Source organism: Syngnathus leptorhynchus, chromosome 9 (assembly GCF_054491065.1).
Source record: "Syngnathus leptorhynchus isolate UIUO chromosome 9, UIUO_Slep, whole genome shotgun sequence".
Classification (NCBI taxonomy): domain Eukaryota; kingdom Metazoa; phylum Chordata; class Actinopteri; order Syngnathiformes; family Syngnathidae; genus Syngnathus; species Syngnathus leptorhynchus.
Genome location: NC_141203.1, coordinates 9480143 through 9495913, shown reverse-complemented (window position 1 = coordinate 9495913; position 15771 = coordinate 9480143). Strand labels below are relative to the sequence as shown.

The following is a 15771-nucleotide window of genomic DNA, read 5'->3' as shown; positions in this document are numbered from 1 at the left end:
TGTCATGGCAACAGTGTGGGCGGACACATTATCAAGTGTGTGTGTGTGTGTGTGTGTGTGTGTGTGTGTGTGTGTGTGTGTGTGTGTGTGTGTGTGTGTGTGTGTGTGTGTGTGTGTGTGTGTGTGTGTGTGTGTGTGTGTGTGTGTGTGTGTGTGTGTGTGTGTGTGTGTGTGTGTGTGTGTGTGTGTGTGTGTGTGTCCATGTGTGTGTCCATGTGTGTGTCCATGTGTGTGTGTGTGTCCATGTGTGTGTGTGTGTCCGTGTGTGTGTCCGTGTGTGTGTCCGTGTGTGTGTCCGTGTGTGTGTCCGTGTGTGTGTCCGTGTGCCCATCAGCACAAACTATTCACTGTTACAATAATTTAATAAAAAATGGTTTTGATATTTGTCGAACCTTAATCAGTTTTGGGAGGTGATATTGCATAATTCTTCATGACAACATTTTAAGTGTCCCATTGACAATTTAGTGCTGATGTAAATCCTAATTGTTGCATCTGAGCTCCCATAAGTGGCATTTTGTTCCATGTGGTATGTGATGAGGATCTTGATTGGTGGTTTTAATACAGCACCGTTTCTTTTTTGTAAAGTACAATATGATTCAGACAATAACACGGGTTCATATTTTTAGGAGGGAAAGACCAACATAGGAACCATCATTTCTAGTTTCCCCTTCTATTATTCAGTCTGTTATTGTTTTGCTTCGCCTTTAGAACACCATTGGGCCCCCTCAAAGGAGAGAAGCAAACAAGATGAGGCAAATTAAATAGAACAACTTGCCATGCCTTGGGAGCCTTTTACAACTGTGGTGTGAAAAAGGTCATTTTGTTGTGTTACAATCTTGTCATTTTCATATTAAGAAATTGTTCAAGGTATCTCAACAGAAGCTGAACATTAAGTCCATATTCCTTCTGTGCTCCATCTTTGAGAAAGCATCTAGTTTATTTAATAATTGTTAGTTCTCATTCATCCTGTCTGGTTGCCTACACTTTTTTTTACTCCTTTTGGTTATTAGGTGCTTTCATTTGCATTTCTCCTGCCTGAATGAAGCCCACTCTCACTTTTTTTTAGTCTTTCTATGCTTGTGCAGTTGTTTGAGGGTTGCTTCGCACCGTGTTTGTAGAATAGCCAGACCAAGACAGGAGATGGGCTAATAAGCTGACATGCCACTGAGCTTTGCCTTGTCTGGCAGGATATATTTAGCTGTTAGCATGTCATGGTAGGAAGATCGTGCGCTGAAGTAATGTCACCTGTGCGGCTTCTCGCAGGTCAAGTGGTTTTATGAAAAGCGGATAACGACTTGGAAGTGACTTCTCTCTGTAATTTGAGGTCATTCAAATTGCTTCAAGGTCTTTATGAGATATTCATGATGTATTGCATTAAGCATTTGATTTTACACTGGTAATTGGATTTCTTTTTTTTTTTTGTGCACATTTGCATAAAGTGGGTTACGTAAATGATTATGGTAATGATTTTCTCACAAAGAAAATGCTCCTTCTAGAGAATCGCTCCCTCGAAGCAGCACAACCACCTACCTTCACCAAATTTTAAATTTAGCCAACAGCTGCAGTCACGAATCCTTACTGGAGCAGTTCAAACCTCTGCGCTTCAAATGCTTCTTTTCCCAAAGCAATAAAGGGTGGGCGGCAGTGATGCGCATCATTCTTTCACCTCAGTGACTTTTGTGTTGCCAGACAGATGACAGAAACAATTGGTTTGTGCATGAGGTTCTATTCTTTTCTCTTTTTAGCAAAGCGATATGAAGCCTTTTTTTTTTTTTTTTTTTAAAGCATCGCTCATTATGAATCGCCTCCTCCCATTGCTGTTCTCTTACAGTTAGTGGCAAGTCTCTCTTTTCCCAAGTTCACCCGATATGTGTCTCTTTATTTTTTTGCTCAGTCTTGTCTGTTCTGTTGGATCTCCTATTCCAGTTCATTACCCAACCTCCCTTCACAATGACCCACGCGTCCTGCCAGAGCCTGTGGCCAGTCTGAGAGCCAGCCACTGCAGCCCAGTCTTTTACTTATTGGACAATGGTAAGAGGAGGGATGTGTCACATATCCACCTCATGGTCATATGTTTGTGGCTTTTTGCACTGTATGCAGCAATGAAGTGGACAACAGCAAGTGGGATATTTTGGGACGGATGTGTGGTTCAGTGTTGCACCATGCATGCTAAGTGGATTTCCGCACTGTGAGCAATAACACCTGCAAAATACGCTTTCTTTTTTTTTTTTTAATAGCCAAGTAGATTTTTGTGACTTATGTGAGCTAAAATAACAATAATAATAAAAAGTAGGACATGCAGGATTTTATTTTATGGCACATTATTTTTGAAAGCAAAACAAAACATTTTTTATGATTATTATAAAAACAGTAAAGTTGCACAATCAAGCCACCATACACAGGGTGTGGAAAACCAACTGAGCATTTAATCGATGTCCTTGAAGGTCCCTGTACTCGTCTTTGTTCTCGCCAGTAAGACAATTCATGACTGTCTTATCAGCAATGTTTTTCTCCTACTAGTGCCACTTTTGTGCCTACTAGTATGTAATAAAGGACTGCTCTAAACTACTGCACTAGTAACAACACTACATGGTAGGCATGTGTCATCCCCTAGTAACTTTTTATCCTCGCCACCTTGACATACTAGTAGGACCAACTGCATGTTCCCAGTGAGTCTAAACCATATCTGACAACTGCATGCTACTAGTAAAACTAGTTACCATGTTCACTAGTAGTAGTCTGAGCACGCACATATGTCAACTAGCGCATATTTCTGTCTCATTAGTAGTATATAGCTCTGCTCGTGTTCAGATATGTCATATAGTAGTCATAAAAAAAACTTAACTCCTTTTGAGCCTGAATTGTCTTACTAGTGAGTATAAAGCACATACTCGGGCGTGGATCTCAAGGCTAGTGATTAAATGCGCAAACGGCCTTTCATCAAACTCGCCATGTGTTCTAGAAGCAGACTGTTCTAACATTGTCAGTGTCCTCCATGCTTTCATGCAGGTGATTGTCTCACTGCTCCTGTCATCGCTGGGCAGACATGTTTTATGTGTATGAACTTTGACCTATAGGACCCTTTGTGCCAGGCATTCCCATGGGGGTACTTCTCCTTCCTCTAGCGCTTGACTGTCCGCATTGTTAACGCATTCACAAGTGAGACACAACATGGCATTCCATTATTGGATCGTGCAGCATAGGATCTCATTGGTTAATATACTCAGCCATTACTGTCTGTCTTGTCATGACGTGTCATGCATTTTTTGAACAAAAATACAAATTTAAACTCATTCAACATAATTATTCATCAGTGGGTATTAAGTACTATGTGTTGGCCAAATGGTCTTACATCATTTCAGGATGTTAATTGTGTGGAATATTGCAATTCCAATTGTTGGCTCGCCACCATAGTCATGTGTCATTGCTTGAGAGTGTAACAAGAAGATCCGACAAACCAACAGCGACTGAAAATTAAACATAACGCCTCCGCTTTAGGTTTTTCAAAATATTGTTATACAATTCTGAGCCCATAGCTATATATTGAATACTGCGACATCTAGTCAAGGTGCTTTTTTCTGCTAACTATAAAAGAGCCTTTTGCGCAAAAGTCAGTAAAGTTGTTTTGATTAAAAGTCTACGAATCCTCTGCAGTGAAGCAAATACCGTATATTTTTCTTTCAAATGATCTTCAACAGCGAGTTTCCGACAAGGTCATAATCACACAAAGAAAGATGTACTTTGGAACCAGACACATTCAAACAAATTTATGGTCAAGTTGTATTCACTAAATCATGTTTTTTTTTCTGATGGCCCCTCGAGTTCAAAGTACATGATTATCTACACTTAAATGCTTGCAAAATGTGGTTTACAATATTTTTGTTGTCCCTACTGTATGTTATTTTTGACCCCGGGTCAAATCTTTTTATTTTGGCTTCCTTGTCAGGCGTTCCCATTGCAAATCAGTGAAACGTGAAATCAAATACAATATAGGCGATATTTGCATCTCGACAAGATTGAATCGCGCCTATACCGCAAAGAAACCTGATCTAGTTCTTTGAGAGTTGAACCCAAATGAGATATCACGTTTCTCCGAGACTGCTGGAATGGCTGATGAAGAACTCCAGTGCAGCATGAATTTAAGAATCTGCATCTGCAGCGCTTATGCACAGTCAGATTTAATTAGAACAATTTTTCTTTTTTTTTAAGCCTTCGTTATATTCTGTTTTCATTTTTCTGTCGTTTTAGTTTATACGTATTTATTTTTGAAGGGATTAACTGCTGCTTTGTTTCCTATTCCTTTGTTTCAGTAAAGGGACCCGGCAGAAAGTTAAGTCTGCCAACAGATCTTAAGACCGATCTTGGTACGGTAGGCGAAAGCCAGCAGTTTTCACGTGTCTTCCTTTGAGTCATTCGGTTTCTACTTTTGTCGTGTTTTCTAGGCTTTTGTGTTGCTTTTTTCTTATTTTCACGTTTGTTTGTTTTGTTTCACTCTCTCCTGTTTAAGCTGACGGCCTGACGTGTTTGCCCATTTTCTTCCCATTGGTGTCCTATATGATTTAATTTGAATCTTCTATATTCATTTCTTCTACATTTTGCAAGTGTTTATAAAGGTGACTTGTAATCCATAACTCTTATTTCAACATGAAGCTTTCTATCGCATTATCTTGACTGGTCCATCCCCGCTTATTTTTTGCAATCTTCCTTCCATCGACAGCGTTGCTCGACAGTGAATGGAACACGCGCTGGCTCTCTCATTGTAACTGGATCATTTTCTTTAACAGCATTGCAGCAACTTAAACGTTTTCACTTTACATGTCTAACTGCATCTACATCGTTGTGGGTTCTCTTTTGCTCTGCCTCTACCGTACACCACATGCTGTCTCTCCTAAATACTTCTGCTTCTAAAGCTTCACAAGTGCCTATTTTTCCACTGTAATAACCTTTTATTTTCTTACAGCAAAATGCAAACCTTAATTTTAAAGTCAAATGCAAACGAGACTCCATTTCAGTTTATATTTTAGTTAGTTGGCAACGCGTGTTCAAATTTTCATCATGTAATACATATTAGCAGTAAATAGTCATTCATTTTTTATTAGGGAAATAACAAACGTGGTAGATTATATTTTGGGTGACATTGAAATATTTTCTGAGTTTGTGCATGTGGGTGAATAATGTCGTACACTTCAGGATGCTGTTGTCGATTCTGACGATTGAATGTTGATTACTCATATCTTGAAGCAGTTGCGGCAAAACAGGATGCTGTATTTGTTTTTTAGCCAGCAGAGGTACTGTTGATTTAAAGTCTATATATATATTTTTTTTTGTGTGTGTGACAAAAGAAAATTAGCTGGCTACAAACTCAAAGATCAGCCTTGCAGCAATGTAATCAACTTGTAATACTGTAAACGAAGCAGAACGTTCAGAATGAGCCATCCATCAGATCAATGAAAATACTTTTTTACTTTTAAATTGATTATGAGTTCCCCATTTCCATGCCTAATAGTGACTAACACTTAAAGGTCAACAAATTAGCACAATTTTAATTACAACCATGCTTTATGACATTTCACAGAGGCTAATTAAAGTGAGGATTTATTTATTTATCGATTGACTATGTTGCATTTATTTGACTAATTGATGTCACATGTTTCACAGACTGAACTGTTATTTACATGCACACGGTCAGCTTATTTTAATGACGCTGAGCACCAAAGATCCTGGGCGGAATGAGGTTTGACTCCAAACAAAATATTTTGCACACACATACAGCACACGTCTCTCTCACACACACACACACACACACACACACACACACACACACACACACACACACACACACACACACTCACACTCACACACACATCACACACAGTTTTGCTAGACATAAATTAAGGTTGTGACAAGCACCGCACGGCCCTGAGGGAGGCTGCAATGCCAGTAAGTAACATGGAGATCAAAGATTTCATTTCAGATGCAATGCTGTGGCACGTAACAATAGCCAGGCTTCGAAACTGATCATGGAAAAAAAAAATACACTCCTAAAACTAAAATAAGCATGAAACAAGCCTGTTTTGCCATACTTGTTAAAAAAAATAAGCCTCTCGTGTAATCCCTGTTTCTTCTTCCTGCTCATTCTTAACTCCCCTCCCTAACTGTCTCTCTTAATAGCACTACAATATCCTTTTAACACTGCTTGCTCCTCTCACGCTATGAAATTTACTGAATATCCGTCATCACAAGTCATATTTTGTAAGAGGAAGCACAACTGAATTTCAATCCCATCATAGAGTTGAGAGCCCTTTCTTTTAGCCATTTAAATTGCAACATCTCGTCTCATCTTCCCTTATGATACTTTGTGACTTATGGAGACGGATATTGAAGTAGCAGACAAAATTTGGAATGTGACCTTATTTCCTTCCTAACGCTTTGCCGTTATTGCAGATCATGTCAATGGACATTGCACTAGCCCCACCTCCCAGCCCTGCTCAGCGGGGAAGCCTCGCGTCCCGATGGGTCCCGAGGGGCCACGGCTTGCCCGCAGAGGCCCTGGCCGACCGCCATTCCGCAAGGCCCAGTCTGCTGCTTGCATGGAGATCTCTTTGCCTGTGTCCCACACTGAAGGTGTGTGCTTGTCTTCCCGATTGGCTCCCTTTAACCTCTCTAACGTCCCTTCCCTCCGAAAAGTGCATGCTATCCTCTCACCCTGGCGGAATGAGTTAAAAGAGCACGCTAATGCAAGTTTATAAGATTTTTAAATGATTCCGCTTATGTTGAAGTTGCATTAAAATATTTTCGGCAATCGATTCAATATTGATTTTATACATTGTTTGGGGTAGTGTAAATAATTAAAAGCAAAAAAAAACAAAGCAAATACCTTCCAACTTGGAAGTTGTAAAGTATTTGTCAAAAATATACTAATTGAGTCAGTAACTAATCTTTCTACGTAACGAAACCAACTGTATATTTTTGCAACTTGCATTAGCGTCATAGATTAAAATAACAAGTAAATGGAGGAATGCAAGAAATGACCCCTTGCATTGTGTTGCTTGTACCAACCAACTTACAGGCTTGAAATAGTTGTGCTAAACAAAAAGTATTTCTTCTTTTTCTTTCATTCATCAAACACTAATGTGAAGAAAATTAGCTACAGGCAAAGTTTTTGCCAAATTTGAGGTTGTTAGAAATCAATTTTGGAGTTTCTCGCTCTAAAAAGTAATCAAGCTTTCTTGCTTCCCCGCTCAGTCACGTCAGTCATTGCTTAATAATGCAAGAACACTAAATGACTTAAATGTTGTGTTGAAACAACAAATCAGGAAAATAACAAATACAAAAAAAATATATATATACATACTATAGACACACACATTAAATATTTAAATTTTTTGCAAACACTTCTTTAAATTTTCTGCATGTTCCTGAGACAACTTACATACATTACATGAAGTTAGACATTGTTTGACAAATATAGTGAAACAAATTAAATAATCATATAAATCCTCACCTTCCTAACGTGTGGAATTAAAAGTCTGAGACCTCACAGACATTCTTTTCATATTCACTTCAGTTTACGTGCATGTTGTGTTTGATAAAAATCTCAGTGTGTGCCTGGCCACATTTGAAAAAGGCCTCCTATAGCGTGCCCACATAAAAGAGATGAATAGAAGGACGTCAAATTTGATTTGCACCCTGGCATTTTGACATTTTCCTCTTCCCCTGTTGTATTCACACAATGACTTTGATTCGCGGCATCTTTGAATGAAGTGACCCAGCAGGTTATTTACCAGTGTGCACACACACACACACACACACACACACACACACACACACACACACACACACACACGATTGATTGTACATGAGTGTGTACCCGTGTGCATGCTCATGTTTATCCTAGTTTTGGAAAATGAAGCTCTGAATCTTACAATTCAGACATTTACCTGGCTAATTTGAACAGACATTTGTATCAACACCAAAGCCACCTCCAGGATACTTGATGTTTTCTTTCTGTATGATTAATTCCACACTGCACAGCACCTCTAGTTAGATCCCCTTCAAGTAACGTTCCAGGGAATAATGTTATGAAAGCAAATCTGTCTTTCTGGTGATTGTAGCCCTGTGTGACTTTTCCAGGTAGTGGAAAAAGAGATAAGGGAAGGCTATAAGGCCAATCACAGGTTGGTGACTGACTACTAAATGTCACTGATATGAGGATCATGATAGTGATTGAATTGAAACTGTGGAATGACCAACTGAGAATTGAAATGTCTGTTCTGGTTTGGTTGGATTGGAAGAAGCATCGAGTTTTATCACTATTGAGTTTCCAACAGTCGGCTAACCAGGATTTGATTTCCTTTGGAAAGAGAGATAGTCGGCGTGAGTGTCACCTGAGTAGCAATTGAATTTGATGTTAAATTTACATAAACTATTGGCAAGGAAAACTAAGTAGAGTAAGAAGAGAAGTGGTCCTAGAATAGTATCTTGAGAAACCCCACAAGTGACAAAAAGTGGGATTTGATTGATTTGAGTTGAACGAACAGAAAGATATGATTTAAATCACTTGTGGACATTTCCTATGATAGCAGCAAATATCAATGGATACTCCAAAAACAATTTTATGGCAAATTGTGTCCAATTGTGCACTCGGTGCTTCAGAGTCAGCTATTTATCAGGATAAGTACAGCTTATTGTTTCGCAGTGTACAACAATAACCTAAAAAAAGTAGAAGGATCCACAACATCAGTGTTCTGCTTGCCCGTATCAGTTTTAGGAATAAACTGTGTCATGTTTACAAAAGCATAATCCCCAGTGTGCACCAATCCTAAATGTGTGTCGTTAGAAGAAAACAACATGCAAAATGAAGCCTCCCCTGTTCTCCCCCGTATGATGTGTGGTGAACAGATGCTTTTCAGATGAGGCCATTACACGTGCGCTCATCTACAGTATTTACCACATTTGGCGGTGTTGTTTATCTGTCACGCTTCCTTACCACAGTGAAGAGCCAGCAGGATCACTGCAGTAATTGAAGGTCAACAAGCAGTGGTAGAGAGGAGGCTGATGTTAATGAGGCCTGCATGGCAGGTGAAAAGACAGAGGAGGGGAAATGGAAAGGAAGCTGCACTCGATGGATCTATTCCATGCCTTTGGTGTCTCTATTAGATTTATGGAGAAAGGATGGTAAAGATGTTGAGGCACAAATTGTGTTTTAGTCTTTGACCGTGTTCCGATCCTCCAGTTGCGAATTTCTTTTTCTAACTCAACCTAACGCTGCACCATTACATTACAGTAAACATTGTGTGAGTGACAAACACTTCAAGGCCATAACCCAAATAATAATGATAAAAAAATAAACTGTAATTCCTGAGCATTTCTTGTCATGCTAACGCCACAGCATCGTATGTTCCTATCTTACTGAGGACTACATGTACAGTGCACATTTTACTAAAACTCGAGCTGTTTACTGCAATATTTTTAAAAATTGATCGCAGTGGGTTCATCTGACTCAGTGACTATTGGACCAGATGCTGAAGAAGCTTTCAAACCACCATCACCCACACACATTTATGACTGCATGATATAGAAATGAAAGTGGGGTTAGGGTTTCTCTCTCTCTCGCTCGCGCTCTCTCTCTGTCATGTATTGCATTGAAAAATGAAACCAAAGAGAATATAAAAGAGAAAAAAAATGTTTGATGTTGATGTAGATTTTCTCAAGGTGACTGTGATTCTGCAGGTTGGCTTGGTGCATGTAGCTCTGTCTCACATACTCAGATTGTTGTCTTCTCCTACCCAAGGCTGACTTAGCCAGCAGCTCTAGTTCCCTTTAAGGGCCTGCCCAAGGGTCCCTGTATCCTGTCAAGGTACCACTGTGCCTGACTTTTACGAGCCAGTGCCCCCACTGGCTGTGTCACAGATAGTAAAAAAATAAATAAAAAAAAAAACAAGATACACATGACAAGCTCAGACAACTACCCTCCAAGCTCGCTGTGAAAAAAGTTGTTTTCTCTTTGGCTCATATACAGCAGTGTTGTCATGATACCAAAATTGGATTTGAATTTCAAAATATATCGTCAGCGCCATTCTAGAAGCACTCGGCATTGTGTTGAGGACTTATGAGATACATATTTGATACAAAATTGTGGTTGTCATGCAACAGTCTTGTATAGAGGCTGAATGTGCATGCGTCGTAGCACTACGTATGTATTAGATCTCATTAGATGCATAGAAATGGTGTTGAAATAGTGTCCACAGAATGAGGTCACTAGCAATAAGTCTCAATCTTCTGTTGACTGTGTATATTTCAAGAAGTCCCTCCAAACTCAGCTGCAATCTTTTCTTTCTTTCCTTTTTTTGTCATTCTCTGGCACAACTGTGCATCTGTTTGTCTCATGTATCTCGACTGGACGGCTGCACTTGTTTGTACTATGTTGCGTCTGCGTGCGTGTGTATGTTTTGTTGGGGCGTCGGGATGGGTGGGCTGCTTTGTCTCCTGGGCTTTATGTTGTGGGGGATCGGTTAGGTTATGCATCCAGGAGGGCAATGCTCCAGCAGTTACACGGAGTCGCAATGTACTCTCACGACGAACACCACACCACCACCCCCTACTCCTGGAGTGACAGAGGTAAGGGGACGCATCGACTGCTTATGCTTGATGACAACGTCAGTCCTTCTTTCCGTTAGTACGTCTGATCCATGTGCCTTAAAATGCTTCCTGTCCTGAGGGGGGAATACAGTGATGCTATCGTTGTTGAATGTGTTTTGCAAAGATACTTGGCAAGAAGCCACTGTGCGGTATATCTCCACACACTCCTTTCATGGTCTATTTTAGCCTGTGCACACGTTTCTCATATCACCTAGAATAGCTGCTGAGAAATTTCTCAAAATCATTTTGAACCTGATATGCGTCCACTCGGCTTTGCGCCATCTGTAGTTGTTGTTACATAAACTCGGCACTCACTCACTCACTTACTAAGCCGGTGCTGCACGGTGCCTGGATCTAAATAATTCACCAGTGCTGTAATACAGAAATACTTTTATGATGGATGGATGTGTGTGTTGTGTGTGCTCAGAAAGACTCACTCTGCTCTGTTTTGTGTGCGAGTGACCACTGTTTTTTGTATTTTTGTGTATCTGAGTGTGTTTGGTTGTTATGCATTCTTTTAAATTCAACGCCGATTAATCGGTTATGGGAATTTTTTTTCTGCCAAATATCGGAATCACCAAGGACCTTAGACCATCACCTTCTGTTTCCTTGCAACTGGATTTTACTTTTAACTGCTCCATTCAAATAGTAACAAAAATTTTAATTACTGTTGTAATGTTGTAGTATTTTTAATTTTTGTTTCTATGCTGGTCTATAAACCAGTCTGTGATACAAAAAGATTCGCGGTTGCTGTCTTATACGGAATTAACCATCTTTGACTCAACTTTTATCAGTTGACTATAAAAAAAATGTACTCATTCGACCGCTTATGTGTGAGTGCGTGTTTCAACTATCCTGTCTCAACAGTGACATTTCATTGCTTTATGTGGCAATATGCCGGAAAACTTTCTCCCAGTCTCCTAAATGTTTCCTCCAAATTTCCTGTCTTCATATTTCCTTTTTTAATACCCACCATATTGTTCTTCTCTTCTGCCTTTATTACTGTCATTAATCCATCCGTCTACACTGCTGTTCTCTCACTAAATTTCCCTCTTTTTAATCTTCTCGTGCTTCTCCCCTCTTGCATCGGTGTGTGTGTGTTTCTGTCTCTCCGGTGGCCGCCGCCGATGCAGAGAGTCGTGAAAACTCCTTCAGCCGCTCACGTAGCTCCAGTGTCTCCAGCATCGATCGAGACACCAAAGAGGCAATCACCACACTGCAGTTTGGGGAGTCTTTTGGACGAAAGAGCGACACTTTGCCCACACCGTGTCTGTGGGTTGGTACCAGCCTTGGTATGATCTTACTCATTCCCATGTCCATCCCCACTGACCAGGAGGAGAGGATAGAGGAACAAGTTACCATTGGTCCTTGTGGTAAGTTCAGATGAGAAATCAAAAATGTCTGGAGTGAAAAAAACATTACAGTAGAAGAGTGAAAAGACTCTCCTGGCTTCAAAATTTCTCACAGCCACAATTTGATTTTTTTTTTATTTTGACGGCTATATTTTCTGTTTGTATGATGGCCTGGTGTCCCAATACTTTTGTCCCAGAAAATCGTTATTATCATAGACAACAATTGTTTGCATAGAGTCATCGTAATCATGCAAAGTCCACTCCGTTGTTGTTCTGTGACATCTCAATCGCATCTTAGCGGGAACCATTTGAACTTGCCAATTTAAAGACCCACAACGGGATTTTTAAAAACGCATTTTACAACGGGAACGAGGCGGAAGAAAGCCTCTTACGAAAGGTCACGCGCTTAAGCGTGGCTACACTTGATGTTTTCAGTCTGACGTGTTTTGTGGTTAGTTGATAATGTCACACAAACTGAAATGTCATCGTACTTCAGGGTACTCCGCTGCTATAATTGGGAGTCTATTTGTGTCTTAACAATCACGGCAATTTTTTTTTTTTTCCCCCCCCCCTTCAATTTGGCCTTTGAGGTCATTATTGATATAAATGAAAACAACACAGGGTCACAATTTTGGAGGTTATTTAAGAAATGCGGTCACACGGGAAATGCACTCTCTCACTGTAGTCTTATATTTGTAGTGACATCTCGAAAAATTTACTTTGAAAACAAATGTTTTGCTTGAAATAAAGCTTCTCTTTGCATCCCTCTGATGGTTCTGCCATAACCCTTAGGTGCGGTTCTAATGCTAAAGGGCTCTGTGTTACGCTTTGGCTTCTTGGACTGCATGGGTGCACTCATCCAAAGCCCCTACGAGGTTTGGCGTGATGTCAACGCCCCAGAAGACCCCGACCGACCACGAAAGCGCAAGCTGGTGCATTTCTCGCCCTCCTCCTCCCAGGATACCTGCGGAGAAGGACATCTGGCTATCGTATGCTCCGAGAGGCAAGCCAAAGTGTTCTTGATGCCCTCACAGTCTTGCCTCTTCGTCCACAACATCACAGAGTCGTCGTTCGTCCTACGGGCTGACGTGGTGTCAGTGTGTAATAGTGTGTGCCTCGCCTGCTTCTGCGCCAACGGACACGTCATGACGCTCAGGTACGATTTGGAAAAGTAGTGCAGTATATTCACTGAGAACATACACTATTGAGAGTTGTTTGGTATAATACATTCAGACTTTCTCCACAATGGAGAAAAGAAGTGCAACATTATTTTCCGTGTAAAAGCATACGCAATGACAGGAGCCACTTACTTGCTTACTAATTGTCTTCTATTGTTGTCATTGCCCACAGTTTGCCCAGTCTAAGACCGCTGATGGATGTTAATTACCTGCCTCTGACAGACATGCGCATTGCGAGAACCTTTTGCTTCACCAACGGGGGACAGGCACTTTATCTCAGTTCCCCGACAGAGATCCAGAGAATTACATACAGTCAGGAGATGTATGACAATCTGCAGGTATGTGGAAGAGTTTGACATCCATGTATCTATTATCCGACTGCTCTATTTGTGTCCGAGGAGCCTAACGGGCTATGATATATTTTACTGGTCCATCCAATGTGGTCCAGAGAGTTTATAATGTCAACATTACAAGATGGCCTATGGCTTTCTGGTTTTAGGGAACATGATAGAGGTCAGAAAAGAATGAGCTTGTGGGGATATTGCTTCTCACTGGAGCACTGGTGAGCCTGAGGGTGTTTGAAAAAGGCACTGAGGCGGACAGTAAAGCTTCTCCCTCAGGCAGAGTGACGTCAAGCTCTATGACTGGCTGCCTGCTTCTGGCTCATTGCAAACAGATTCTTGAGCTTTGTTGTGAGAGTGGCTTGGCTCAGAGATTTTCTAATCTTCTCAGGCTGTGTGTCAGCTGAAAGGGAGAGAAAGTGGATTCTTGTGGGCCCATATAGCTGGTTTTGTGATGGTCAAAAAAACCTTTGCATCTCAGACTGTAGTATTGAGTGTACTGGAGTTGGACTAGTTGACGTCAAAGACCCCGGAAAGAAATCGTGAGATTTCTTTCTCAATCCATGACACGTATTTAATTATTTTTTATTTTATTTGGAATAAGTCCAGAAAACATGCCAAGTATGAGAACTATAAAGTAATACTTTGGGTTACATACAGGGTTAGGGTTTATATGTAAATATACATGTTCATTTACGTATACATACAAATATGTATGTATACACAGCAGTGACAAAGCTGGCAAAGGCTATGTTAAAGGGGATGGTGCAACACTGCCACCTTAAGGCCAACAAATTGAATCTAGTCTGTCAAGGAAATCTTAAGGTAGGATCTAGGATGAAAAGAAAAAAAAATCTTGTCAAAGATAGTGACAATAGCATGATGTCGGATGGAGATACTGCATTTTTTAAATGGAGTTTAATCGTGTTTTCTCGTCACCTTTTTCGGTGGTGAAATGTAAAATTCATTATACCGATGACAACGCATGAAACAATTGTGATACCCGGTTATAAATATATTTTTACCACCTTGTTATCATGTTTCTAACAGCCTTGTCATCACTTGTAGGAAATGCTGGGAGAGTTGTTTACGCCAACAGAAACACCAGAGGCCCAGAATAGAGGCTTCCTAAAGGGCTTCTTCGGAGGGAATGCTCACACATTTGACCGAGAGGAGCTCTGTGTGTATTCTTTTCTCTTGTATTTATATCTCAGCCCGATGGTCCACCTTTATAAATCCCTGATCTGATTTGGCCCACAGTTGGTGAGGCAGCAGCAGGTAAGGCTTCTCGGAGTTTGGCCCAGCACATCCCTGGTCAGGGAGGGGTGGAGGGAATGAAGGTGGCAGCTAGTGGGGCAGTGGGTGAACTGGCCAGGGCCCGCATCGCACTGGATGAAAGAGGCCAGAGGCTCGGCGAGCTGGAAGAAAGAACTGCGCTAATGATGACCAGTGCAGAATGTTTCTCCAAGCATGCTCATGAGGTAAAACCCAGAAAACTAAAATCACATTACGGTACTTTAAAAAGCAACAAAAAGTGACATGTTGTGACTTCTTTTTACAGCTCATGTTAAAGTGCAAGGACAAGAAGTGGTACCAGTTCTAATTACGAGAGCCAAGTGAGGCTGACTGATGGGTTTCTGAGGGCGCAGGAATTTTAACTCTGCGGATGAGCGATAATAAGTGAGGTTGAAGACTTTCTCTTCATGGCTTCTGAGTCAAATGTGTAACATTGTCGCACAGTAAGAGGACGGGAGAAATCCTCATTTGATTGTTTGCTGAGAAACAGGATGGTAGCATTTGGAGGACCGTGTGTGTGTGCGCGTGTGTGTACGTACGTGTGTGAGTGCGTGTTCTGTCTGGGTTTGGACCTCACTGTATAGATACACAACAATTACGATATCAACATGACATGCATGAAACAAAAAGGAATGACTATCAAACTGCCATATTAAAAAGCAGCATGCTTACTTTAATGCTACTTTGACAGGAGATTCAATTATTATTATTTTTTATTTAATAATATAGCCAACTACAGAAACTATGAAAAACTTTCTATTTTTTGAAATATTGACAAAAATCTATATATATAAAAACAAATGTATACCTGCATTGCTATTAAGCCAAAACTTGTGTTTTTTTTTCCCCCCCTTTCCTCGTTTTCCTTTTGACTTTTATTTCCCGCAAAGATTTCCTGACACACTTCAAATGCACATAGTTATCTTTCTCTTCACATACTAAAATATAACATGAACTTTGTTC

The 15771-nt window shown here is 40.5% G+C and overlaps 1 protein-coding gene across 17 annotated transcripts in view; it reads left to right on the top strand.

The window, feature by feature from the left end:
* The window catches only part of stxbp5l (syntaxin binding protein 5L), an 89170-nt gene extending 73680 nt beyond the window's left edge, over positions 1–15490 (top strand). For 11 of the 17 annotated variants that reach the window (XM_085921202.1, XM_085921210.1, XM_085921213.1 and 8 more), the window contains 10 exons: positions 1927–2031; positions 4311–4364; positions 6445–6624; positions 10519–10620; positions 11775–12014; positions 12786–13149; positions 13344–13509; positions 14581–14692; positions 14773–14993; positions 15074–15490. In XM_085921202.1, the coding sequence (XP_085777328.1) occupies positions 1927–2031; positions 4311–4364; positions 6445–6624; positions 10519–10620; positions 11775–12014; positions 12786–13149; positions 13344–13509; positions 14581–14692; positions 14773–14993; positions 15074–15115 (1586 nt within the window). In that variant the 3' untranslated portion in view covers positions 15116–15490. The remainder of the gene's footprint in view (positions 1–1926; positions 2032–4310; positions 4365–6444; positions 6625–10518; positions 10621–11774; positions 12015–12785; positions 13150–13343; positions 13510–14580; positions 14693–14772; positions 14994–15073) is intronic. The other 6 variants (XM_085921215.1, XM_085921211.1, XM_085921214.1 and 3 more) reach the window with 6 other exon arrangements.
* The last annotated feature ends 281 nt before the right edge of the window (positions 15491–15771 follow it).